This window comes from Rhodotorula graminis (assembly GCF_001329695.1).
Source record: "Rhodotorula graminis WP1 unplaced genomic scaffold RHOBAscaffold_8, whole genome shotgun sequence".
Classification (NCBI taxonomy): domain Eukaryota; kingdom Fungi; phylum Basidiomycota; class Microbotryomycetes; order Sporidiobolales; family Sporidiobolaceae; genus Rhodotorula; species Rhodotorula graminis.
The window spans coordinates 1,022,564-1,043,998 of NW_017264935.1; the positions used below are offsets into that span (position 1 = coordinate 1,022,564).

The 21,435-nt window shown below is 67.1% G+C and overlaps 7 protein-coding genes across 7 annotated transcripts; 3 read left to right on the plus strand and 4 right to left on the minus strand.

Annotated features, from left to right (window-relative positions):
* Nucleotides 1-12: 12 nt before the first annotated feature.
* On the minus strand, nucleotides 13-3,535 carry RHOBADRAFT_54308 (uncharacterized protein; the record flags this gene model as incomplete). Its single annotated transcript, XM_018417244.1, has 8 exons — nucleotides 13-343; nucleotides 664-1,210; nucleotides 1,426-1,753; nucleotides 1,946-2,010; nucleotides 2,071-2,495; nucleotides 2,574-2,642; nucleotides 2,719-3,195; nucleotides 3,274-3,535. 8 exons carry the CDS (start codon nucleotides 3,533-3,535, stop codon nucleotides 324-326), a joined length of 2,193 nt encoding a protein of 730 aa, XP_018270545.1. The 3' UTR covers nucleotides 13-323.
* A 226-nt stretch (nucleotides 3,536-3,761) lies between these two features.
* On the minus strand, nucleotides 3,762-5,948 carry RHOBADRAFT_44986 (uncharacterized protein; the record flags this gene model as incomplete). The annotated part of the gene is made up of 6 exons (XM_018414522.1): nucleotides 3,762-4,116; nucleotides 4,187-4,807; nucleotides 4,886-4,947; nucleotides 5,025-5,366; nucleotides 5,432-5,817; nucleotides 5,894-5,948. The coding sequence occupies 6 exons, from the start codon at nucleotides 5,946-5,948 to the stop codon at nucleotides 3,762-3,764; spliced, it is 1,821 nt and encodes a 606-aa protein (XP_018270546.1).
* Nucleotides 5,949-6,042: 94 nt separating this feature from the next.
* Nucleotides 6,043-8,598, plus strand: RHOBADRAFT_37532 (uncharacterized protein). The gene is made up of 9 exons (XM_018413441.1): nucleotides 6,043-6,148; nucleotides 6,509-6,746; nucleotides 6,821-6,914; nucleotides 6,985-7,637; nucleotides 7,702-7,761; nucleotides 7,839-7,877; nucleotides 7,984-8,079; nucleotides 8,160-8,322; nucleotides 8,408-8,598. The coding sequence occupies exons 1-9, from the start codon at nucleotides 6,105-6,107 to the stop codon at nucleotides 8,476-8,478; spliced, it is 1,458 nt and encodes a 485-aa protein (XP_018270547.1). The 5' UTR covers nucleotides 6,043-6,104; the 3' UTR covers nucleotides 8,479-8,598.
* Nucleotides 8,599-8,616: 18 nt separating this feature from the next.
* Nucleotides 8,617-11,721, minus strand: RHOBADRAFT_54311 (uncharacterized protein; the record flags this gene model as incomplete). Its single annotated transcript, XM_018417245.1, has 5 exons — nucleotides 8,617-9,858; nucleotides 9,945-10,100; nucleotides 10,175-10,451; nucleotides 10,513-10,838; nucleotides 10,910-11,721. The coding sequence occupies 5 exons, from the start codon at nucleotides 11,719-11,721 to the stop codon at nucleotides 8,655-8,657; spliced, it is 2,775 nt and encodes a 924-aa protein (XP_018270548.1). The 3' UTR covers nucleotides 8,617-8,654.
* A 286-nt stretch (nucleotides 11,722-12,007) lies between these two features.
* On the plus strand, nucleotides 12,008-13,843 carry RHOBADRAFT_54312 (uncharacterized protein; the record flags this gene model as incomplete). The annotated part of the gene is made up of 7 exons (XM_018417246.1): nucleotides 12,008-12,280; nucleotides 12,349-12,453; nucleotides 12,515-12,601; nucleotides 12,665-13,048; nucleotides 13,116-13,373; nucleotides 13,457-13,507; nucleotides 13,590-13,843. The coding sequence occupies 7 exons, from the start codon at nucleotides 12,008-12,010 to the stop codon at nucleotides 13,803-13,805; spliced, it is 1,374 nt and encodes a 457-aa protein (XP_018270549.1). The 3' UTR covers nucleotides 13,806-13,843.
* Nucleotides 13,844-15,222: 1,379 nt separating this feature from the next.
* RHOBADRAFT_37535 (glycoside hydrolase family 78 protein) lies at nucleotides 15,223-17,490 on the minus strand (the record flags this gene model as incomplete). The annotated part of the gene is made up of 9 exons (XM_018413442.1): nucleotides 15,223-15,416; nucleotides 15,485-15,552; nucleotides 15,622-15,974; nucleotides 16,046-16,243; nucleotides 16,315-16,536; nucleotides 16,598-16,755; nucleotides 16,824-16,973; nucleotides 17,039-17,148; nucleotides 17,230-17,490. The coding sequence occupies 9 exons, from the start codon at nucleotides 17,488-17,490 to the stop codon at nucleotides 15,263-15,265; spliced, it is 1,674 nt and encodes a 557-aa protein (XP_018270550.1). The 3' UTR covers nucleotides 15,223-15,262.
* A 902-nt stretch (nucleotides 17,491-18,392) lies between these two features.
* RHOBADRAFT_15861 (uncharacterized protein) lies at nucleotides 18,393-20,402 on the plus strand (the record flags this gene model as incomplete). The annotated part of the gene is made up of 7 exons (XM_018412280.1): nucleotides 18,393-18,623; nucleotides 18,707-18,875; nucleotides 18,961-19,219; nucleotides 19,294-19,456; nucleotides 19,518-19,700; nucleotides 19,968-20,100; nucleotides 20,179-20,402. Coding segments are annotated over 7 exons (1,362 nt in total), but the record flags the coding sequence as incomplete, so codon positions are not given.
* Between the last annotated feature and the right edge of the window lie 1,033 nt (nucleotides 20,403-21,435).

A 21,435-nucleotide genomic window follows, 5' to 3' on the forward strand; every position in this document is an offset into this window, starting at 1 on the left:
TCTTATCTTCTTCATCGACATGTACCTATACCCCTATATCCGCCCTTGACTGCCCTCCCTACATCCAAGTACCTGTACCGCCCGTCGCCGTCCCTGTACCCCGACCGACAAACCTCCCTTCGACCTCGCCGACCTTTTTCTCTCTCTCGACCGCCTCAACCTCGCCCCATCGACGACGATGACTACGACCTCTCCTTTCTGCGCCTACCTCACCGCGATCCGACCCCCGTCTAAGCCTCTCTGCACGCACGGCGAATGCCCCATTCTCGCCTGCGTTGCAGCCCGTCCTGCTTGCAGGGGCGGGTCACCAGAGTCGGACGGGTCTACTCGGACCGGGACCCATCTGCGGGGCGCAGCAAGGACTTGGTCGGACATCGTCGTCGTCGCTGGAGCGGGTTCGAGGCGCCGTCGGGAGGAGGAGGAGCAAGGCGGGCGAAAGGGGAGCTCGTCGGCTGTTCTACACTGTGTCGTAACCTTGATAGACGTGCCCTCTCTCTCGTATTGTCATCCCTTTCGCGCCTCTCTTGTTCTCGGTCCTCTCGAGAGCGCTCGGACCTCGGTTTCGCCGTTGCGTCTCTCGAAAGCGCTCGCTTCTCTCGTCTCGCAGGCCTGCTGAGTCGTCGAGTATGTGCATCGCAGAGCTTGTCTAGCTGCTACACGAACACTGGAACCCGAGCATGGTCGAGGGCCCGACCGCACACAGCCTCCTCTTCTCCTGCTCGTCCCTCGTCGTGCACGTCTCGCCCTCGTCTGCAACGCCAACCTCGGCCTCGCCATACGCCTCGAACGGGTGCGTCGCCATGTACAGGACGCGCTCGAGCTGGTCCTTGCCCTCGGTCGCGCGCGTCTCGGGCGACGACAGCTTGGCGATCGTCTCCTCGAGGACCCACTGGCGCAAGGTGAAGCGGGCGTTGGCGCCTTCTATGCGGCTGCGGCGCGTGCTCGACGTGTCCGACGGCTCGAGGGCGAGGCGCTCCTCGTAGGTCGAGAGGAACGAGGTCCAGTCCTCCTTGGCGGTCGGGGCGGACGAGGACGAGGCGCCGGCGAGGAGGGTGTCCAGGAAAGTGGGGAAGGAGGGGTGGCTCGTCGAGGTGAACTGGGCGAGGAGGCGGTGCGTGTTGGTAAAGTCGAGCTCGTGCAGGGCCATGAGGTCGAGGAATCGCGAGAACAGGTCAAAGTCGCCGGTCTGGCTCGTCGTGAACCCGAGACGCTGCGGGTGAGAGAGGGTGTCAGGGACAGTCTTGAGAAGAAGGATGTACACGAGAGCTGATAGGGCGAAGGAGGTGGAGGACAGGGCAGGAGGAGGAGAAGAGGAGGAGGAGGAGTAGTGGAGGAGGTGGGACGAAGGACGAGCCGACGACGAGGCGAGGGGAAAGACGACGATGGGAGGGACACGTCGACGAGAAGAGGGGAACGAGGACGCACCCGACTCATGAGCCGCTCGTACTCGGCGCGGAAGATGCCGACGAAGCGCTCCTTGATCTTGGCGACCTCGCTCATGCCCCGCTCCCTCCACCGCTTCATCTCCTCCGAGCCCTCGCCCTCGCCTGCCCAGCCGTCAGGCGCCGAGACCCACCCGGCACCTTCTCCCTCGCCCTGCTGCTCGGCGAGCTCGACCTCGTGCCCGATGAGCTCGGCGACGGCCTGGCCGAGCTTGTCGACGGCGAACAGCATCATGGACGGCTGGTTCTTGAACGAGTACCGGCCCATGTCGTCCGAGTGGTTGCAGATGTGCGACGGGTCGAAGATGTCCCTGTTCACGAGGGAAGGTGGTCAATACCGGCGCGAAAAAGAGAAGGGAGGAGAGCCGAGGGGTGGGAAGGAGAGACGAGGGGGAGGGACAGGAAGGATGCGCGAGAGAGGAGCGTTGGAGAGAGGGGCAGGAGAGGAAAGAGGGAGGACGAAGAAGGGATTGGACGAGGAGGAAGGGAGAGGCCGGACGTACATCCACGCGTACGGGCCATAGTCGATCGTGCCGCCGTTGACGGCGATGTTGTCCGTGTTCATGACCTGTGTACGCAGGTGTCAGAGCGAGACTCGAGAGCGTGGAAGGGAAAAAGGGGGACGCACACCGTGCATGAAGCCCGTCGCCTGCCACGACGCCACCGTCAACGCGTTCCTCCTCGCGACCTCCTCGACGACAGCGCGCATGAGGCTCCTCCTCCCGGCGCCTCCCTCGTCCGACGGCTTGTCAAGCGCAAACACGTCTCTCGCGACGTGCCGCTCGAGAAGCGCGAGCGAGTCGTACTCGCCGCGGTACGCCTGCTGCTCAAAGTTGCCGATCCGGATCCAGCTCCCGGCGACGCGCGTGACGATGGCCGCCTCCTCGAGCGACTCGCGGCGAACGTGGACCGAGGGGATGTGGACGAGGGCGAGGGCGCGGGAAGTGGGGACGCCGAGCGCGGCGGCGGCCTCGGCGCCGAGGTACTCGCGCACGGACGAGCGCAGGACGGCGAGGCCGTCGGCGAAGCGCGAGTAGGGCGTGCGACCGGCTCCTGCAGATTCAGGGACATGGTGAGCGCCGAACACGAGACGACGACGTCCCAGAGGCCGGGGAGGAGGTCATGGCGCACCTTTGAGCTGCAACTCGATGGCCCGGTGGCCCGTCTTGGCGGCGACCTCCTCGGTCGGCGGTGTCGACACTGTGGGTCGGTCTGAGGTTAGCGCAATTCCGATGAAAGAGCGAGAGAGAGAGAGAGAGAGAGAGAGGGGGCGCACAGATGCTGATGGCCCTCCCGTCGCCGAGCTGCCCGGCAAAGCTCCCAAACTGGTGCCCGGCGTAGCACAGGCTCCACGGCGCAAAGCCCTTGCCCTCCTGTCCCTCGCCCACGCCGCCGTCCTCGACAGGCTCACGCGCGAGCACGACGCGCCCGCTGACGACGTCGACAAACTGCTCGCGCACCTTGTCGCCCTTGGCGTCGGTCCCGACGTCGAGCTGCGGGAGCCACGCGTCCCTCAGGGCGTGGCTCACGCTCAGGAGCTCGCCGCGAGGGAACGACGGCAGGTCTCGGCGCGCGCTCGAGAAGGCGGTCGGGCGCGAGGGCCGAGCCGACTCGGGGAGGGCGGCGTCCCAGACGGGGCGCTGCGGCGAGACCTCGAACGAGGCGAGCTGCGTCTCGATCGTGGTGGGCGTTGCCGTGTTGGTGCGCTCGGTGTCGGCCGGCTCGCGGATGTCGTACGGGAACTCGAGAGGCACTGCGACCGGGTGGGGAGGAGGGTCAGCTCGACGGGTCGCCTGTCGGCCAAGTGGACAAGAGAGAGCAGGGGACGCACAAGGGCTCGTGTAGGTGAACGCGCCGCCTCCTCGGATCTGGCGGCTGCGCCTCAGCATCGACGGCGGCACCGGGTCGCCCTCCTTGAGCGCGACGGGCCCTTTGGCGCCGAGGTCGGGCGGTGCATCGTAGCTCGACAGGGCGAGGAGCGACTTGGGGGTCGGGAAGAGCGGGTCGGGCCGCAGGTGGTACGTCGGCGCGAGGGGCGAGATGGGGAGCGAGAGGAGCGACTGCTTGGTCGAGGTGGACGAGGCGGCGGCCATCGTCGAGGTGCGGCGCGCGGCGAGGTGCGACAGGCGGTGAGCGGTCGCCACTGTTGCGTGCTGGTGCGAGTGCTGGTGTGTGGCTGAGAGAGAGGAAGCGAGCTGGGAGATGACGAATTCCGACGACTCGGAGGCGGTGCGTCGCGCGCCGCCGGCTCATTCGGCTCCAACTCCCGAGTGTGCGCGAGAGGGTCAAAGCGCCACAGGTTCTATTGCTCGTCGAGCTCTACAAGTTCCAGTAGTACACCTCGAGGAGGACCACCGCACACGCGACGCCCTCCAACAGGACCAACATTCCGCCGCCGAGCCACAGGGCAAACTCGCGCTGCGTGACCCGGATCCCCTTCTGCGCGAGGATGCGCACCCACAGGAGGCCGGCGAGCGAGCTCGACACGGTCCAGCTCAGCGCGCCGACGTTGCTCGCGAGCGCGAGCGAGTAGATGGCCCCCTGGAGGATGCGCGGGTCGGCGACGACGCGCGCCGACGACGAAAACGTCGGCGACCGCAGGATCTCGACGGCGAGGATCGTGCCGCCGATGTTGGTGCCGCACAGCGGACACAGGAACAGCGCCGTGATGTACCTGTGGGCGTTCCACCGTCAGTGACCGTGCGCTCGTCGAGAGAAAGAGAGAAAGAGAGAGGGGGGCGCACCCGACGAAGAAGACGGTCGCGGCCGGGTTGACGCAGACCCTGACGAGCCACGTCGCAAAGATGTCGGTCCACCCAGTTGCCGTCAAGGCGCGCGCGAGGACAAAGATGCCGCCGGCGAACGGGAGCAGCGACAGCGGCAAGCGCGACACGGTGCTCGACGTCGTCGGGAACCGGCGACACGTCTGCGCGACGAGGCGCTGCGCCGTCCAGGGCCGAGCAGGGACCGCCTCGTTCGACGAGGCGACGACGGGCGGCGTCGCGACCGGGTGCGTCGGCGCGTCGGCGAGCTCGATCTCGTCCTTGACGCGCGGCGGACGCCTCTCGCTCCACAGGTCGCGCGCGAACGCGAGGACGCCCGCCGGGGCCGTCACCATCCACACCTGGACGAGGTCGTGCCCGACAAAGCTCGTGCCGACGAGCGTGCCGAGCGTGACGAGCATGAGGGTCGCGTGGAAGACGGCGCCGCGCGGGTCGACGAGGGCCGAGCGCGGGTCGACGTCGGGCGGGAGGAGCTGCGCCGGGATGTAGCGCTGGCGGGACGAGGTCGAGGCGTCCGAGGGCGAGGACGATGGGCGGAAAAAGGTGAAGAGGAACAGGAGGAGAGGGTAGGCGACGAGGGCGCTGCAGGAGGACAGGCGTGTACGGCGTCAGAGGTGTACGAGGCGTGGACGAGGAGGAAGGAGAGAGCGCGAGACGCACGTGATGGTGGCGGGCAAGATCGTGTAGGCCGTGAAGCCGGTCAAGAAGTTGAGCCCCCAGGCCTGTAGACGTGCGAGAGAGCGTTAGAGTCGGTCGAGGCGCAAGAGGCGGGTCGAGAGAAGAGAGAGAGAGGGCTCACCCCTGCGATGAGGACGTTGGTCGGGTTGCTCGACACGAGTGCGGCGCTGGCGACGTTGGCGGCGACGAATTGGCTCATCGTCCAAGCCCTCGGGGCCGCGATGCCGGTCGCGCGAGTAAAGTAGCCGAGGAAAGCGGTGCCGCTGAGGACGATCGGGTCGTTGCCGACAAGGACGCCGAAGAAGAACCAGAAGCAGTAGAGGATAGTAAAGAGGCGCAGGCCCGAGGCCGTCTTTGGTGCAGACGGCGGCGAGTTGGGCGGGTGCCGAGCCGACTTTTGCGAGATCCAGAAGGCGAGGGCGCGCAGGCCGCCGGTCGAGTCGAGGGCGGTCGAGATGTAGGCCTGTCCGGGAAGAGAGGGTGAGTCGGCGGATCCTCGTTGAGAAGGTCGAAAGGGGAGGGGCTCACGAGCGAGATGAAGAGGACGAGGACGTCGTAAGGCCTGACGCCGTCCTCGCCGACGATGCCGAGTCGAACGACGCTGCCGTCGATGACCGTGGTGGCGAGGAGGAAGATGCAGCCGACGACGGGCGCGGTGCGCAGGTCGAGGACGAGCGAGAGGCGCTTGTTCCAGACGGGCGTCGGCGCGTCGGTCGACACGAGGCGGGACGATGAGTTGGCGAGCGGTGTGGTGGAAGGTTTTGGGGACGGCGGAGCGCAGTCGTCCGGTTGCGGCGAGGTGGGTTGAGCGAGTGCGGGCGGGTCGAGGATGCGGCAGCGGACTGCGAGCTTGAGGAGCGGGACGGTGATGACGCGGGGCACAGGGATGGTGAAGCCTTTGATGACGAGGCCCACTGTGACGGTGCACGAGAGTGAGCGGTGCTGCGACGCGGAGATAGTAGGGCGAGAGGAGGAGGAGGGGGGACGCACTGACGACGGCGTAGACGACGAGGGCGACCCAGCTTCTCGCAGTGAGGCCAGCCATGGCTGTGCGTGGTGGCAGCCAGTGACCAGGAGCTGCAAGGAGAGAGAGCGACCCAACTTGGTCTTCTCGTCGTTGTCGTCGATCGCTTCCGACCCAAGTCGGTCCTTCGCTCGCCTGCTGCTCCTCCGACACCACCAGCCCAGCTACCGGCCCGCCATGGTACCTGAAGAAGAGCTCCCAGTCCTCGAGTCGCTCGTCCAGTCAGTCCTGCTCCTTCGCCGCACCCACTCTCGTCCTTCCACCGCCATCCCGCCCCCGCTCCGTCATACCTCGTCAATCCCACCCCTCGACACCTCGCATGACCCGTCCCACCACCACGCACGCACTCCAGCACACCATGACGCACCGACCCGATCCCTCGGCGGCCACCGGCGAGCCTCGTCGAGGTGCGAGCCCCCATTCCACCCGGCCTCACCGCCGCGGCACTTTCGCCTCCAGCCTCCCTCGACAGCCCACACCTCGCCGAGGCCACCAAGCATCCCTCAGCACCTCCATGGAGCCACCGAGCCGCCCCCAGGAATCCCACACTGACCCTCGCACACCTCCCCTCCCTTGTGCAGCATCCGCAACCGGCTCACGGCCCTCAAGAAGGACCGCACCGAGTACATCCGCGCAAAGGACGTCCTCGACGTGTTTGCCTCGCTCATGGACATCGTCACCCGCCTCAACGACATTCGCGCCCAGCCCAAACCCTCGACCTCGTCGGCCGCGTCTTCGTCGTCGGCCGCGCCCGACGAGCCCGTCGTCGTCGAGACCGAGGAGAACCGCGTCGACACGATCCTCAACGACGTCTTCCAGGTCCGTCCACTCTTGCCCTCTCTCCCTCTCCCTTGGTCCGAGTCCTGACTCTCGCTCCCCTCACCGCGAATCAGCTCCTGTCGCTCTTCTTCCTCCGCATTGGCAAGTCGCGCGAGAGCCCAGCCACGTTCTGCCAGCTTGGTACCATGAAGCGTCTTCTCACACACCGTGCGTCCCCTCTCTCGCACCCTGCGCATCCCCCTCGAACGTGCCCTCACCCTCTCGACGGCGCACGCAGTCAACGAGAGCGGCATCTACACCGAGGCCGACCTCAAGCCGTACCAGTCGCGCCTTGCCGAGCTCAAGCTCATCATCAACGAGGGTGCGCCCTCGGACGACGACGGCCGCGACGCGACCGACCGCGCGCGCGACACGGCCATGACCAAGCTCCTCCTGTCCAAGTGGGACGCGTGCGACCGCCTCGTGACCAAGCTCGCGTCGTCCCTGTCGCAGCTCGCGCCCGAGCTCTTCCCGCTCCACCAGCGCCTCATCACGCTCCGGCGCACGCTCGCCGGCATCGCCGCGAGGCCACGGCCCTCGGCCGCCGACGTGGCGCCCATCCTCGCCGAGCTGCGCCAGATCGAGGACAAGCGCCAAGAGTGCGGCGGCAAGTTTGCCGTCGAGATCCCCTCGGCGTCGTCGATCGCGGCCTCGGCCGCCGCCGACGAGGCGCAGCGCCTGTCGGGCGAGGTGTTTGCGCCCGACAAGGGCCAGGAGCTCCTCGCCGGCCTCTTGCAGGACAACTTTGACATCTGCGAGGACATCAAGGCGCGCGAGGGCGAGCACGAGGTGGCGAGGGGCCCGCTGCAGCCCATCTACGACCGCCTGAGCGAGATCCGGGCCCAGCTCGAGCGCCTCGTCTTGACGCACCGGTGGACCTTGAGGGAGACGGTGCGTCCCTCTCTTGTTCTACTCTTTGTCATACGGTGCCTGACAGTGAGCCTCACGCGCGCAGGACCTGTACAACTACCAGAACGAGCTCGCGAGGGTCGATGCGCTGCGGGTCGACGGCAAGGTGCGTCGCTCGTCCCTCTCTCTCTCTCTCTCTCGGCGACAGGTACTGACCATGGGCACGCCCCCCTCCGTCCACAGTTCCGTGACGCAGACGGCAACGTGCCGGAAGGACAGCTCGTGGGTCAACCTCTCTCTCAGCCATTCGGCTCGCGGCGGGCCCTGCGCCCGCCTCGCGCCGTAAATGTCGAGCAGCTCCTTGACTGACTCCTCCCGTCGCGTGCAGGTCCTGCTGTACCTCCTGCGGCGATGCTACGGCCTGTGTTACCGGCTCATGGCGTCGTCCGAGCCCGTCTCGGAGGAGCTCATGCCCATCGCCAACGTACGTCCCTCTTTCGCTCCTTCTTTCCTCTCTCTCATCATGTCGCACCACTCACGCTCCTCCTTCTACGCAACTCGCAGAAGCTCAACACGATCAAGCGATGTCTCATCGAGGTGGCCAAGCAGGGCGGCCCGTTCACGACGCGCGACCTGTACCCGTTCCAGCTCGCGCTGTACCAGATCGACTCGCTGCGCAAGGACGGCAAGTTCGAGGGCAGGGACGGGAGCATCCCGGAGGGCCAGGGTGCGTTGCGTTCTTCCTCTCTCTTTCTCTCTCGAGCTTCGTTTCGAGGTGGGTCACTGACACGGCCCCTTTCCGGCGCACGCAGCGATCCTCAACGCGCTCCTGTCTGAAGCGCACGAGATCATCTCGATGATGCAGGAGGAGGGCGTCGAATAGGCGGGCGACGAGCTCGCTGTTTGAGGTGCGCTTGGGTCGAGGTTGGTCGGCGGACGAGGTCGAGCGGGCAGTCCGTACTCTGTAGCCCTGCGAGCGTGCTCGCATTCACTTCTCTCGCATGTCGCTCAGTGCTCGAGAGGAGAGGTCACGAAAGCGCTTCGCTGCATTGCTCCCGCTCAGGCCTCGTCGCTACTCGACGACGACGAGCTCCCGCCGCCTCTCGCCCCCTTGCCCTTCTTCCTCAGCCGCTCGCGCTTCTTCTTGTCGCGCCGCTCCTTCTTCTCGCGCGCCTCGCGCTTGCGGTTGTCGCGCGCAAACGACCCGGCGTTGAACGGAACCTCGGCGAGGTCGTCGTCGACCGACGGGTCGAGCGCGGCCGCGAGACGTGCGAGCTTGGCCTCGTCCTCGGTCGGACGGGTGTCATGGGCGAGGGACGAGGGAGGGAGAGAGGAAGAGGGAGGGAAGAGGCCGAGGGCGGGCGACGAGGCGGGCGACGAGCGGCGAGCCTTCTTGTGCTTCTTGCGCTCGCGCTCGCGGTCGCGGTCGCGGTCCTTGTGCTCCTTGTCCACCTTCTTCTTCTTCTTGTCCTTCTTGCGAGGCGACGGCGCGGGCGGCTGAGGCGAGACGATGAGGAGCTCGTCGTCCGAGTCCGAGTCGTCCCGGACCACCATGCTCTTGCGCGCGCTCGTGACGCTCGGCAGCGCAGCAGCCCTTGGCGTAGCCGACGACGACGACGATGCCGACGACGATGCCGCCGAGGCGGCAGTCGAGCGCGCCTGCCCCTGGGCCTTGGGCACCCGGAAGGCGCGGCCCGTGGCCGGCGCACGGTCCGCCACGGCGACGACGGCCTTGGGCACGCGCGCCGGCGCCCGCTCGACGACCTCGATGCCGTCGCTGTCCTCGCTCGAGCTCGAGACGCGCTTGCGCTTCTTCTTCTTCTTGGCCGGCGACGCCTCGTCCCGCTCGCGCTCGCGCTCGTCCCGGCCCCTCTTCGCCGACGAGCGACCCTGCGCGCCGCCCGCCCCGTCGGCCTTGACCGGCACGACGGCCTGCGAGAGGGCCGGCGCCGCCGCCGCCTCGCGGCGCTCCTCGGCCTCGTTCTCGTGCGGGAACACGGCCCGGCCGTATGCGCGGCTCTCGGCGCGCACGCGCTCAGCCTGGGCGCGCAGCGTCTCGCTGTCGCGGCGCGTGGAAGGAGGCGCCGTCGACGAGGCGAGGTCGAGGCGGATGAGCTCGACGGCGCACTCGGGGACGAGGACGCGGCGCAGGTAGAAGTCGACCGTGAGCGGGGCCGTGCGGCGCGGCGTGATGAGGGGCGACTCGTCGACGAACAGGGCCGTCAGGGTCTGCTTGATGAGTTCGAGACCTCGAGGGCCGTAGCTGTGGCGCAGAGGAACGAGGGACGAGTCAGTGAGGGTCCGTGCACGGGACGGCGAGGGAGGAAGGGAGGAAGGGCCACGACGCACTAGCCGGGCTCCTCAACGTCAAAGCTGCCGTACTCGCTCAGGACGCTCTTCCACTCGCCGGCGTCCCATGCGTCGCGCGCTCGGGCGAGGAACGGGCTCGACACCTGGCCGATGATGACGTCCGACAGGTGCGCGCCGAGCTCTCGGTCGATGCGTCTGCGAGCGCGACATGCGGGTCAGTCTCGGAACTTGTGCGGCGCGAGGACCGAGGGAGAGGAAGGTAGGCGCACCTCGGCAGCTCGTCCCACTTGATGCTCGTCGGGTACCCTCGCGCCCTGCCCTCGGGCACGATCGTGCGCTCATCGACGTGCATCTTGCAGAACGCGGCCGTGCGCACGACGTGCTCGCCCTCGGGGAAGCGCACGGCGTCCTTGTTGCGCAGCGTCGGGCGGCGGTCGTGCGGGTGGCGGAGGAGGGCGGCCCGGGTCGCGAGGAGCTGGGGCGAGGGCGAGTCGGGCAAGGGGGTGTCGCAGAAGGGGCACAGGGTCGACGAGTCGGGCAGGTCGTCTGCAGGGACGAATCGAGGATCAGTAAGGATCCACAAAGTGGGAGAGAAAGGCGGACGCACCGTCGTCCTCGTCGAGCAGGGCGTCGTAGTGGAACGCCTCGTCCCGCGAGCTCCTCTCCCTGCCCTTCTCGACTCGCTCCGAGTCGCGCTCGTCGTCCCGCTCGCTCGTCGCGCGCCCCTTGCCCTTGCGCCGCTTTCGCTCGGCAGCGTGCTCCTCCTTGAGCATGTCCTCGAGCGTCGGCAGCACCTCGGCGACGACCTCGGGCGAGGGCGACTGCGACAGGACAGGAGGCGCCGCCGAGTCGAAGTGGCCGCGCAGGCCGGCGAGCTTGCGCGATGCGGCGGGAGCGCTGTGCGGCTTGCGGCGAGGCGAACGGTCGTCGGCGCTGCAGGGTCGGGACCGTCAGGACGACGAGCCACGCGGTGGACGAACGAGGGAGGGAGAGGCAGGACGCACCTGTCTTCGATGTCGGACTCGAGCGCGACGACGCGCTTCTTGCCCTTGACCTGGTCCTTGTCCCTGCTGCGCCGCTCTTTGGCGCGCTCGACCGCCTCGACGCCCTTGTCCTTGGCCGCAGGCTTGGTCGCCGCCTTCTGCTTGTCGAACAACCGGTCGACGCTCGTCTTGGGGCGCTCCTGCACCGGGTCGGCGGACGAGGTGGCGCCCGCCCTCCTGGCCGCCGCGATCCCTGCGCGCCTAACGCGCTCGAGGCGCTCGGCCGCGTCGAAGCGGTGCTGCAGCGCTTCGGCGTCGGCCTCGGCGGCTTCATGCTCGCGCTTGCGCCGCATCTCGGCGCCGCGCGCGGTCTCGACGCGGGGCGGGGCCTCGACCGGCTCCTCCCACGGATACGCGGAGGTCGCCTGGGCGGGAGCGTGCGGCGCAGGACGCGATGATTGCTGCGCAGGGGCGTGCGACGACCGTGGGGGCTGCATGGTTGACGAGGACGACGACAAAGACGGGCCATGGTCGAGGCTGATGCCGTACGAGTCGAGGAGCGCGTCGGCGCCCTCGTGCGAGCGGCGCGGCGGCGCGTTAAAGCCGTTGCCGCCGGCGCCGTACGGGCCGCGTCGCCCTGCACCGGCTTGCGAGCTGCTGTGCTGCGTGTCGTAGAAGCTGCTGGAGGGGGCCGAGGCGTACTGCTGAGGCGAGCTGCGCCAGTCGGCGGCGGGGGCGGGCGACAGGACGGACGAGCGGTCCTTGTAGATCTGGGCGGCCTTTGGCGGCGCACTGAGGCGAGGAGCCTTGAAAGCCGCGGACGGCCCGCTCATGGCGGTCGTAGGCGAGTCGGACAGGGGAGCGCGGCGGGGCGCGACGATGAGGACGAGGTGGGGGTGGGAGGGACGGCGTTTGAAGGTTTGGTCGCGCGTGTAGTCGGTCCAGACAGAGTCTTGTGAGCAGATGGACACGCGTCTACCCAGCCCAAGCGTAGGCGGCGAGTGGGACGAGGACGACAGCGAGAGCACCGTGAGATGAAGCTGTTCTGGCTCAGTGTGGTCCTCGCGCGCTCAAGGCTGAGCAGTGCTGTGCGCAGACCTACAGTACCGATCCCTCGCAATGCACCCAGCCCCGTCGCCGACCATCCCTCGACCGCCGCTCGTCGTCACTCCTCCTCGCGCCGACCAACCGGCACCGGCGCCTCTCTCGCTCTCCGCGTCGCTCGAGCAGCTCCAGGGCCAGGCCGCCTTTGCTCCACGCACCATCTTCGACCCGCCGCAACTAGCGCAGCCTTACTCGGAGCCACAACCTGGGCCCGGCCCCCCACCTCGAGTCGCCGACTTGGTCGTCGACGGCCTCGACCACCGCAGGCTCTTTGTTCGCCTACCCGAGGTGCGCTGCCTCTCTCTCTACCCACTTAACGCAAGATCGCCGCCCTGACCTGAGCTCCTCTCGCGCAGTCCGACCCGGTCCACCTCCTCCTCGAGCACTACGTCCCGCCCGAGCAACGCCCGCGCCGTGACCTGAGCGGCGACTACCGCGACAGGACCCTCGACGACCTCGTTGTACGTTCGCGCGTCCTCGACCCTCGCAATCCCGCACGTACTCACCCTCTCGCGCGCGCAGAGCACGCACAACTGGCGAGGCGTGGCCCGCTTTGCCTACGATCAGGTCACCCAGTCGCCGCCCAACGACACGGCGCACATCCTCACCGTGCGCACACACTCTCCCTCTCTCTCAGTCTGGTTCGGGCCTGACGCGATCCTGCGTCGGCAGCACTGGGTCCTGCGCTTCCACGCCCTCCTCCGCCTTCGACTCGTCGCCGCCCTCTCTGCAGAGCTCTCGGCCGTCACGTCGCTCCTCCCTCCCGCGCACTTCCCCCCTTCCACCTCGTCTTCCTCGGCACCGCCAGCCTTCCACCCTGACGTCCCCTTCGAGCTGCACCTCCTCTCGGCCTCGCTCCCCTCCCTCGCCCCGGCGCCGCACGACGCGATGCCCGACCAGGCCGCCGCCGTCGAACGGCTAGCGGCGCTTCTACAAGCGGCCAAGGGCGAGATGTGGCACTGCAGGACGGTCGGCGACGAGCAGGGCGAGCGCGAGTGGCGCGAGAGGGTCGAGCGCGTGGGAGAGGTCCTGAGCGGGGTCTTGGGCGACCTCAAGGTGCGCCGCTCTCTCTCTCTCTGAGTCCCGGTGGACGGACGATGATTGACTCGAGACGCCCCTGCAGGCACACGGCGCACAGCGCGCCCTCCTCGCCTCGTCGACGAGCCCGACCGATGCGCTCCTCGCCGCCCTCGCGCGGCACCACTACTCGACGGGCGACCTCGCCTCGCTCGCCACGACCTCGGCCACTTCAACGACCTCGACGTCGCAGGGGCGGGGCGTGCGCAAGGCTCGCGTGCTCGAGCTCGTCGGGCGCGCTCAGTGGGACGAGGCCGAGCGGGAGCTGAGGGGGTTGGTGCGCGACGACGAGGAGGACCTCGAGGTGCGTCCGACTCTCCCTCTTCTTCGCCCGCGACCCTGTCGCTGCACGAGCTCACGCGTGCGAGCGCGCTTGACGTCGTGCAGGCCCAGATCAACCTCGCCGTCGTGCTCCTCTACTCCCCCAAGCTCGATGAGGTGCGTCCTCCCTCTCTCTTTCCTCAGGTCACGCCCTTGCCTCTCCCTGACTCTTCTCGCACCTCGTCGCGACCCACCGCAGGCCATCTCGCACCTCCACACCCTCCTTCGGTCGTCCTCTCCCTCCCTTTCCCTCGCCGCGCACCACTCGCCCACCCTCTTGTTCAACCTGTGCACGCTGTACGAGCTACGCAGCGAGCGCGCGACCGAGGACAAGGTGCGGCTCCTTGTCGCAGCGGCGAGCTGTGGAGGCGGGGCGCAGGGCGTCGAGGCGTCGAGCTTCAAGCTCGCGCTGTAGAACGGGCTCGTCCAGTGCACACGTATACACTCTTCTCCATTTCACGAGCGAGAGCTGTCGTGAGCGGCTCTGTCGAGGACAGTGCGCCGCCGGGCGCAGAGGCTCGGCTTGAGGAATCGAGGCTCGAGCGCTTGAGGTCGAGTCCGAGAGGGAGTACGCCGCCAACAGCGGTCCAGCGCGCCTTCTCTCGCTCAGGAAGCGCTTAGAGAGACCTCACGAGCGCGCCAGCCAGAGAGTGAGCCAGCAGAAAGAGCTCTCTCGGCGTCGCCAACCTCGGACTTGGGAAGGTCCGGGCGAGCCGACGATCTCGCGCTGTACAAGACAAAATAGCTCGGGAAACGCGCTCGATTGCATCGCAGACACCTCGTCGTCCGATCTGGCGCGAGCGGAAGGCCGCAACCCTGCTAGATCAAGAGCTAGCGTTTGAGCGAGGGTGCGCAGGATCCCCGTGTCTTTTGTAGGTGGCCGGGCGCACGGGCGCTCCGCAGGGGTGCGCGCCGTGCGAGCGGCTCACCACAGTGCGCCCGCTGCCCTCAGGGGCACGAGAGGGCGGGCGCGGCCTCGTAAGGACCCGTCCGCGACGGCTCGACTCGCTGAGCCGCCGGGACGAGTGCGACGACGAACAAGAACTCTCTGCGGTCCGGGAACGCTCGACAGAGACGAGGAGAGCTTTCGAAGAGGGAAGGGCGCTGTCGTGCGGCGCAGCAATGGCGCGAGGGGAAGCTTTCGAGGCCGAGAAGGGGGAGGTGCCATCGAGGGCGCGACTAACCTGCGGCGCGAGATCGAGAGGGTCAATGCGCGGCTCGGCGAGGAGCACAGACCCACATGAAGGTCCTGCAAGGGAGAGAGAGAGTGCGCGGGACGTACAAAGGACAAGACGAGCCGCCTCGAAATTGAGAGCCCGCCGCGCGCGGCCCAGAGGACCGCCCTGCTCGCCTTGCGCAGCCGTTTCGCCTGCAAAGGGACCAGGTCAGTTCATCAAAACCCCTGCATCGCGTCGCGAGGTAGCAGAGGGGGCGAGGGGAGAGGGAGAGGGGGGCCAAACACGGGGAGGCAGGGAGCAGGTGGACGCACCAGTCACCCACAGCCCGCGCAGCGCGGCCGTCTGGCCCAGTAGCCTCCTTGATGCTGCGATAGTCCTTGACGACGATGCCCACAGGCCCATGAACCGTTGCCACCAGTCGAGAGAGGTCGGACGACGCGAGTTGCTGATGAAGATGCGACGCGCTCTGCGCCGTCGGGGAGCGGTTTTGGCGGTGCAGCAGCAGGCTGGGGGTGATGTCAAAGTATGCTGGCAGCGGTGCGAGCCGACTCGGGCGAGCCCAGGCGTGAGGGGCGAGGTGGACGGGGTCGACGAGGGAGACGACCTCGCTCGCGCTCGAGTTTCGCAGCCTTCCGGCTCTCTCTCGACGACGTCGCGCACGGATAACTACTTGTTTCATCTCCCTCGCTATCTACTACGCCAAGCCCATCGAGCGCAGGAGCAAGCTCGGCGTGCAGCTCCACGCGTGGCAGAACGACTGACTCGCAAACGCGCCGTAGGGCGAGAAGCGCGGCTGCGACGGCACCCAGCACTCGAAGAAGGACGAGCCGCCGGCCTTGATCATCGAGCTGCGGCGAAGGAAGAGGACATGTCGGTTCGAGGAACGAGGAGAGAGAGGGAGAGAGACGGGACGCACCCCCAGTAATGGAGGATGTGCTCGACGGCCTTCTCGCGCAAACCCGCCTTGATGAACGCCTCGCACAGCTGCAGGGGTGACGAGAGCGTCAGGGCCGGCCGAGATCGAGGGAGAGAAAGGGGAAGAGGTGGACGCACGTAGTGGTGGAGGTAGGGCGTGTTGCCCCCGACCGCGCCCTCGGTCTCGTACGCCGCGAGGAGCGCCTTCTGCGCCTCATCCTGCGAGTCGGTGACGCCCGCGAGGACCGCCCACGCGTTGCTCGCCCACGACAGCTGCTTGTCCGGGCCCGACAGGAACTTAACACCGTCGAACGCGGCCGAGCGGATGGCGCGGCGGAGCTGGTCGGCGAGCTTTGCAGCCGGGACGGGCTTGCCGGCGACGATGACGGTCGGCTCGGGCTTGCCGAGCACCTTGGCGAGGTCGACGAGGGCGCGCAGGCAGAAGATGAAGATGCACTGGATCGCGGTCGACTTCTCGAGCGACTCTTGCCCTGCTCGACGACGACGGCGACGTCAGGTTCGCTCGTGCGGGCGCAGGAAGGAGAGGACGAGAGGGACGCACAGTCGACAAAGTGCCACTCCTCGCCACCGAGCAGGCTCTTGGGCACCGGGACGACGTAAAGCATGTCGTCGCCGATGCGGCGAGCGGCGAGGTCGAACTGCTTGCGGGCGATGTCGAACAGCTCGTCGCCGGTCGCCTTGTCGCCCGTAAAGTTGACGTAGTCGAGCAGGCAGTTGGTGTACAGGAGCGCGTAGTCGACTGCGAGGGGAGCGACAGGGTCAGGTCGAGGCCGAAAGAGGGGGGCGTGCGAGGGAGAGAGGCGGACGGACCGATGCTGTTGCCGCCCGTGTGAGGTTCAGGCTCCTCGTACGCGCACGCACAGAGCAGGCCCTCGTCGTTGAACGGCATGGCGGCGAACAGGTACAGGCACCGCTTGACGAGGTCGCGGTCGCCGAACGTCGCATACGACGCGAGGGCCTGCAGGCGCAAGTCGCCGATCCACAGGCGCTGGTCGCGCCGAGGCCCGTCCTCGTACGTCGTCTGCATGCAGTCTGCGTGCGAGCGCTTGATTGTCAGGCTGGGCCGAGAGGAAGTGGCGCGAGGAGGACGCACTGCGCAAGGTCGTATGAGCGGCGGCGTCGATCTTGAGCAGCATGGCCTTGTCCTCGCTCGAGAGCTTGAGCGACGTCGCCTCGGGGCCGGAAAAGGTGAGCTCGGGCGGGTTCTGGCGCGGCGCAGACGATACGGCGGTCGCGATCACGTTTGAGAACCTGTGAGGGTGGACGAGGAAGGTCAAGAGGCGCTCGCGCCGTCACAGAGGAGAAAGATGGGGGCGCACTGCAAGCCGTAGCGGATGGACGTGGCGATGACCTCGATCTTGACGAAGCGGAACGCGTAGCGGTTCGTGATGCGCATCGTGACGGGCTTGTAGTGCGGCCGCTGGAGGACGACCGTCTCCTCGGGGAGCCACGACTTGGCGAGAAAGCCACTGTGAAGGTGGCAGTCAGTGTCGTCGCTCGCATGTAGGAGCACGAGTCATGAACGAAGACGCACTTGTACGGCTCGAACGGCTCAGCGATATCGTTGAGGACCTCGCCGAACGTCAACTTGATGCGAGCGGGCGCGTCGGCCGGCTCCTTCTCGAACGGGAGGCCCGCGACATCCTGTGGGATTGTGTCGCAAAGTTCAGCAAAGGGCGTTCATGCCGCAAGAGAGGAGGGAGCGGGAGGAGAAGAGGGACGTACGAACTGAAGGTAGCCCGCGACGTGCTCGCCGAGGTCGAGGACGCAGCTCTTGCCCGAGTCGAGCAGTGGCAGGTCCTCGACGACAGGGATGGCGGCGGGAACGGCCTTCCACCCGAGGAGGCTCGACTCGTCTCGCTCGACCTCGACGACGTTGCGGAGCGGAAGACGGGTGCGCGTGAGCTCAGGCTTGAGGCTCTCGGCGACGGCGAGGAGGCGGGCGTCGGGTTCGGGAAAGGCGCTGGTGAAGGTGACGGGCGACATGGTGCTGGGCTTGAGGCTGGTCGAGGGAGGGCGAGTTGGCGAGGGTCGAAGACGAGGAGGTTGGCGGCAGCTCGTGTCGCGGTGGTCGAGTGTGGTGGGAGTACAGCAGTCGTGTGCGCAAAGGGAGAGCCGTCACGATGCTCTGGCCGAGCTGCAGGGTCGGTGCCATCGTGGTAGGTCGCGGACCAAGTTGCGCCGAGCGAGGTGGGGGCTCTCATCTCTCACACGGCCGCCCGCCGGTACTGCTGCGATCTGCGTTCGGCCGACTGTGCACGCGCGCAGGCCGCGGCCCAACCGTGCCCGCTGCGCGGCCCTCGCGCCCACCGTCGCGCCTCGTCGGCCTCGACCTCGTCCTCCTCGGCGCCTCTTTGCTCCTGGCCGCTCGAGGGTCGCTCATGCTCTTGCCTGGAGCCCCTCGTCCTCTCTCCTTCTTGCTCCACACTCTCTCTCGCTCCACACTTTCTCCCTCCCCCAGCTCCCCTCGTCGCCCCTCCTCAACCTGCTCTCCTCCCGCTCCTCCGCCGCCCCGACCTCCCGCACCGCTATGGCCGCTCCCGCCGGATCCGAGTTCAAGGCTGCGATACATCACGAGGAAGACACCAAGGCGCTCGCTCTCGACGAGGCAGGCGAGGGCCTGCGCGCCGAGGCTCGCAACCCGTGGACCGTCCTCAAGGAGAACCGTCGCGCGGCGGCCGTCATTCTCGCAATTCAGGTGCGCTCGTGACCTTCTCGCCTTCAAAGAGACGAGGTCGCCAGGACGCAGTCACTGACAAACATGCGCCCGCCCTCGCCGCCCTCTCCTCCCCATCGCAGGTGAGACTCTCTCGTCGTGCCTCTCTCTTGCCTCTCTTTCTCGCGCACGCACTGACTCGTCAAACTCGCAGTCGAACGCCATCATCGTCGGCATCGAGTTCTCGCTGCCGGGCAACCTCCTCGGCGTGCCCGCCTTCGTCGAGCAGTTCGGCAAGCTGTCCCCGGCGACGGGCACCTACGCCGTCGAGGCCAAGGTCCTCACCATGTGGGCGTCGCTCTTCGCCACCTTCCAGGTCCTGGGCCTCATCGCCGGCGGCTGGGCCATGGACCGCTTCGGCCGTCGCCCGACCCTGTACAGCGTCATCTTCTTCACCTACATCGTGCGTCCCGCTCGTCCTGCGCGCCCTCACGCGCCCTCCCTCGGACCCGAACTGACTCTTTCCTGTTCTCCTTTCGCTCGCAGGGCGTCATGCTCGAGGTCATTGCCAAGGACTGGCAGACGTGGCTCGGGTCCAAGATCGTTATCGGCTTCGGCACCGGCATCATGCAGGCGTCCGTCACGACCGCCGTGTCCGAGTTCGCACCTCGCGAGCTGCGCGGTATCGCCCTCAGTCTGTTCAACATGTGCATGAGTGCGTCCCCCTTCCTCCCTTTCCTCCCTTTCCTCCCTTTCCTGGGCCCTCGACTGACCTTCTCTCTTTCCTTTGTGCGTCGCAGACATCGGCGGTCTCGCCGCGACGATCATCCCGTGGGCCACGAACAACCACTTCGGCCTCGACGACCGCGCTTTCCGGGTCCCTCTCTACGTCGCCCTCGCCTGCCCAACCATCTCGCTCGCCCTCGAGCTCTGGCTCCTCCCCGAGTCGCCCTGGTGGCTCCTCATGAAGGGCAAGAAGGACCAGGCCCGCAAGTCGCTCGACTACTTGTACTCGAGCCAGCCCAACTACGACTCGGACCGCTCGCTCGCCGAGCTCGAGTACACGATCAACAAGGAGCTGGAGATGAAGGAGCTCGTGCGTCCCCTCTCTCTCCTCGCGACGTTCTGCAGAGTCGGCGCAGCGCCCTGACACCTCGTGTGAACGCGCAGGCCAAGTCGACGAGCTACCTCGACTGCTTCAAGGGCACGAACCTGCGCCGCACCTTCGTCGCCGTCTTCCCGCCTTTGACGCAGAACATGTCGGGTCAGAACCTCGCCGGTACCTACGGCACCTACGTGAGCACTCACTCGTCCCCTTTCCTGCTCGTCCGTCGCTGACTTGCCGCCCATCCCGCAGTTCTTCCAACTTGCCGGCCAGAAGGACCCCCTCATCTCGTCCGTCATCACGACCGCCGTCGGCCTCTTCGTCAACTTCTGCAGCTTCTTCCTCCTCGAGCGCAAGCGCGTCGGTCGGTGGCTCCTCCTGTTCGGCGGTCTCCTCGTCATGACGGCGTGCATGCTCGCCATCGGCCTCATCGCCGTCATCGCCGGCGGCGACGGCACCTACAACAAGGCGGCGGGCGCGTGTCTCACGCTCTTCGTCGCGCTCTTCATCGCCGGCTCGACCGTCGGTGCGTCCTCTCTCTCTCTCTCGTCTCGGCCCCTTGCCTCCCCCTCGCTCCTCCTTCCTCCCTCTCCTCCCTCTCCTGCTGTCCGACCGCTTCCCTCCCATCTTGTACATGATCACTGACTCTCTCCTTGACCGCGCACAGGCCCTGGACTCGTCGGCTGGACCTACACGGGCGAGGCGGGTTCGTCCAAGCTGCGCGCCAAGACGGCCACCCTCAGTGTCGCCGGCAACGCCGTCGCCGGCCTCGTCTGGACCTCGGTCTTGCCCTACATCCTCGACGCCGACCAGGCGAACCTCGGTCCCAAGGCTGGTGCGTTCCTCGTCGCTCGTCGCGAGCCTTTTCTCAGCCTCGTTGCGCGAGCACTAACTCTCCCTCTCTCCCCAACAGGCTTCATCTTCTTCGGCCTTGGCGTCTTCTGCTGCCTCGGCGTCTACTTCTACATCCCCGACCTGACCGGCCGCTCGTTCGCCGAGATCGACGAGCTCTTCGCGCGCCGCATCAAGGCTCGCCAGTTTGCCAAGACCGAGACGACGGGCCAGTACGGCCAGGACCTCGGCGAGACGGTCAACCGGGTCGAGTCGTCGGACGCGCAGTCGAAGGAGCGCATGTGAGGGGGCGGTTTGAGCGGTCCGTGCGCGGGCGGTGGATCGGTCGTGGCGCGTCTCGAGGGTTGTCTGGCGTATTCTCCGCTGTTCTATCAAAGTCTTGCAATCTCCTAGCCTCTTACCTGTCTCGTGCGTGTGCGACGACATCGCTGAGACGTTCGTGCGGCTCTCGAGGATGCGAGCACGCTCGCGTCGGTGGAGGAAAGCGCGACAGCGAGAAAGCGAGCAATGCGCTTTTAGCGGCAATACCTGCACCTCGAGGGACGGTTCAAGATGTACGACTGTAAGCTGTGTACAAGAGCCGAGCCCTGTTACGAGCGTCGAAGAGAAAGGACCGAGAACGGGCGACTTGAGAAGGTCGCGGTCACTACTCGATTGCAAAACAGCTCAGCTTCTCGAACAATCGAACCGCTATCTGAGCGGAAACCCAAACCGACAGTGGTGGGGTGGGGGTTTCTATACTGGCAACATCGGCGCTGTATACATGTTGTTACTCAGAAAAGCGTCTCGTAGTCCTCGCCGTCGCACCTGCGCACGAGGAGGAAGGTTCGAGCGTCAGGCAAGGTACCCCGACGAGTCAGAGATCAAGAGAGAGGAGGACGCACCGAGAGTGCGCAGCCCGATCAACGCCGGGGGGCCGAACCGAGGTCCGACTCGACATGAACTCCTCTGCGTCGGTCGAGGACAAGGTCAGCTCGGGCGAGGACGACGAGAAGAGAAAGAGGACGGAAGACGCACCGACGTTCTCCCCGCACGAGATCCTGCAAGTAGAGGCTCTGGTCGTCTCGAACAAGCGCTCCGTCCCTGTAAACCGGATCGAGAACGAGGGTCAGTGGCCTGACGCGAGGAGCCCGACGACAGGCGAAAGAAAAGCGAGCGCACCTTGGCCCTCCTCACTGGCTCCTCACCGCCTCCTCGCTCGCCGCCCGCCTCGTCGCCGTTGCCGTCGACCGCGTGTGTCTGCAGGCGAGGGAGGGAAAGGGGGGCGGGAGGAAAGGTCAGCTCGTCGTTCCGCAAGCCAACGTCGGCCTGCGGCCGA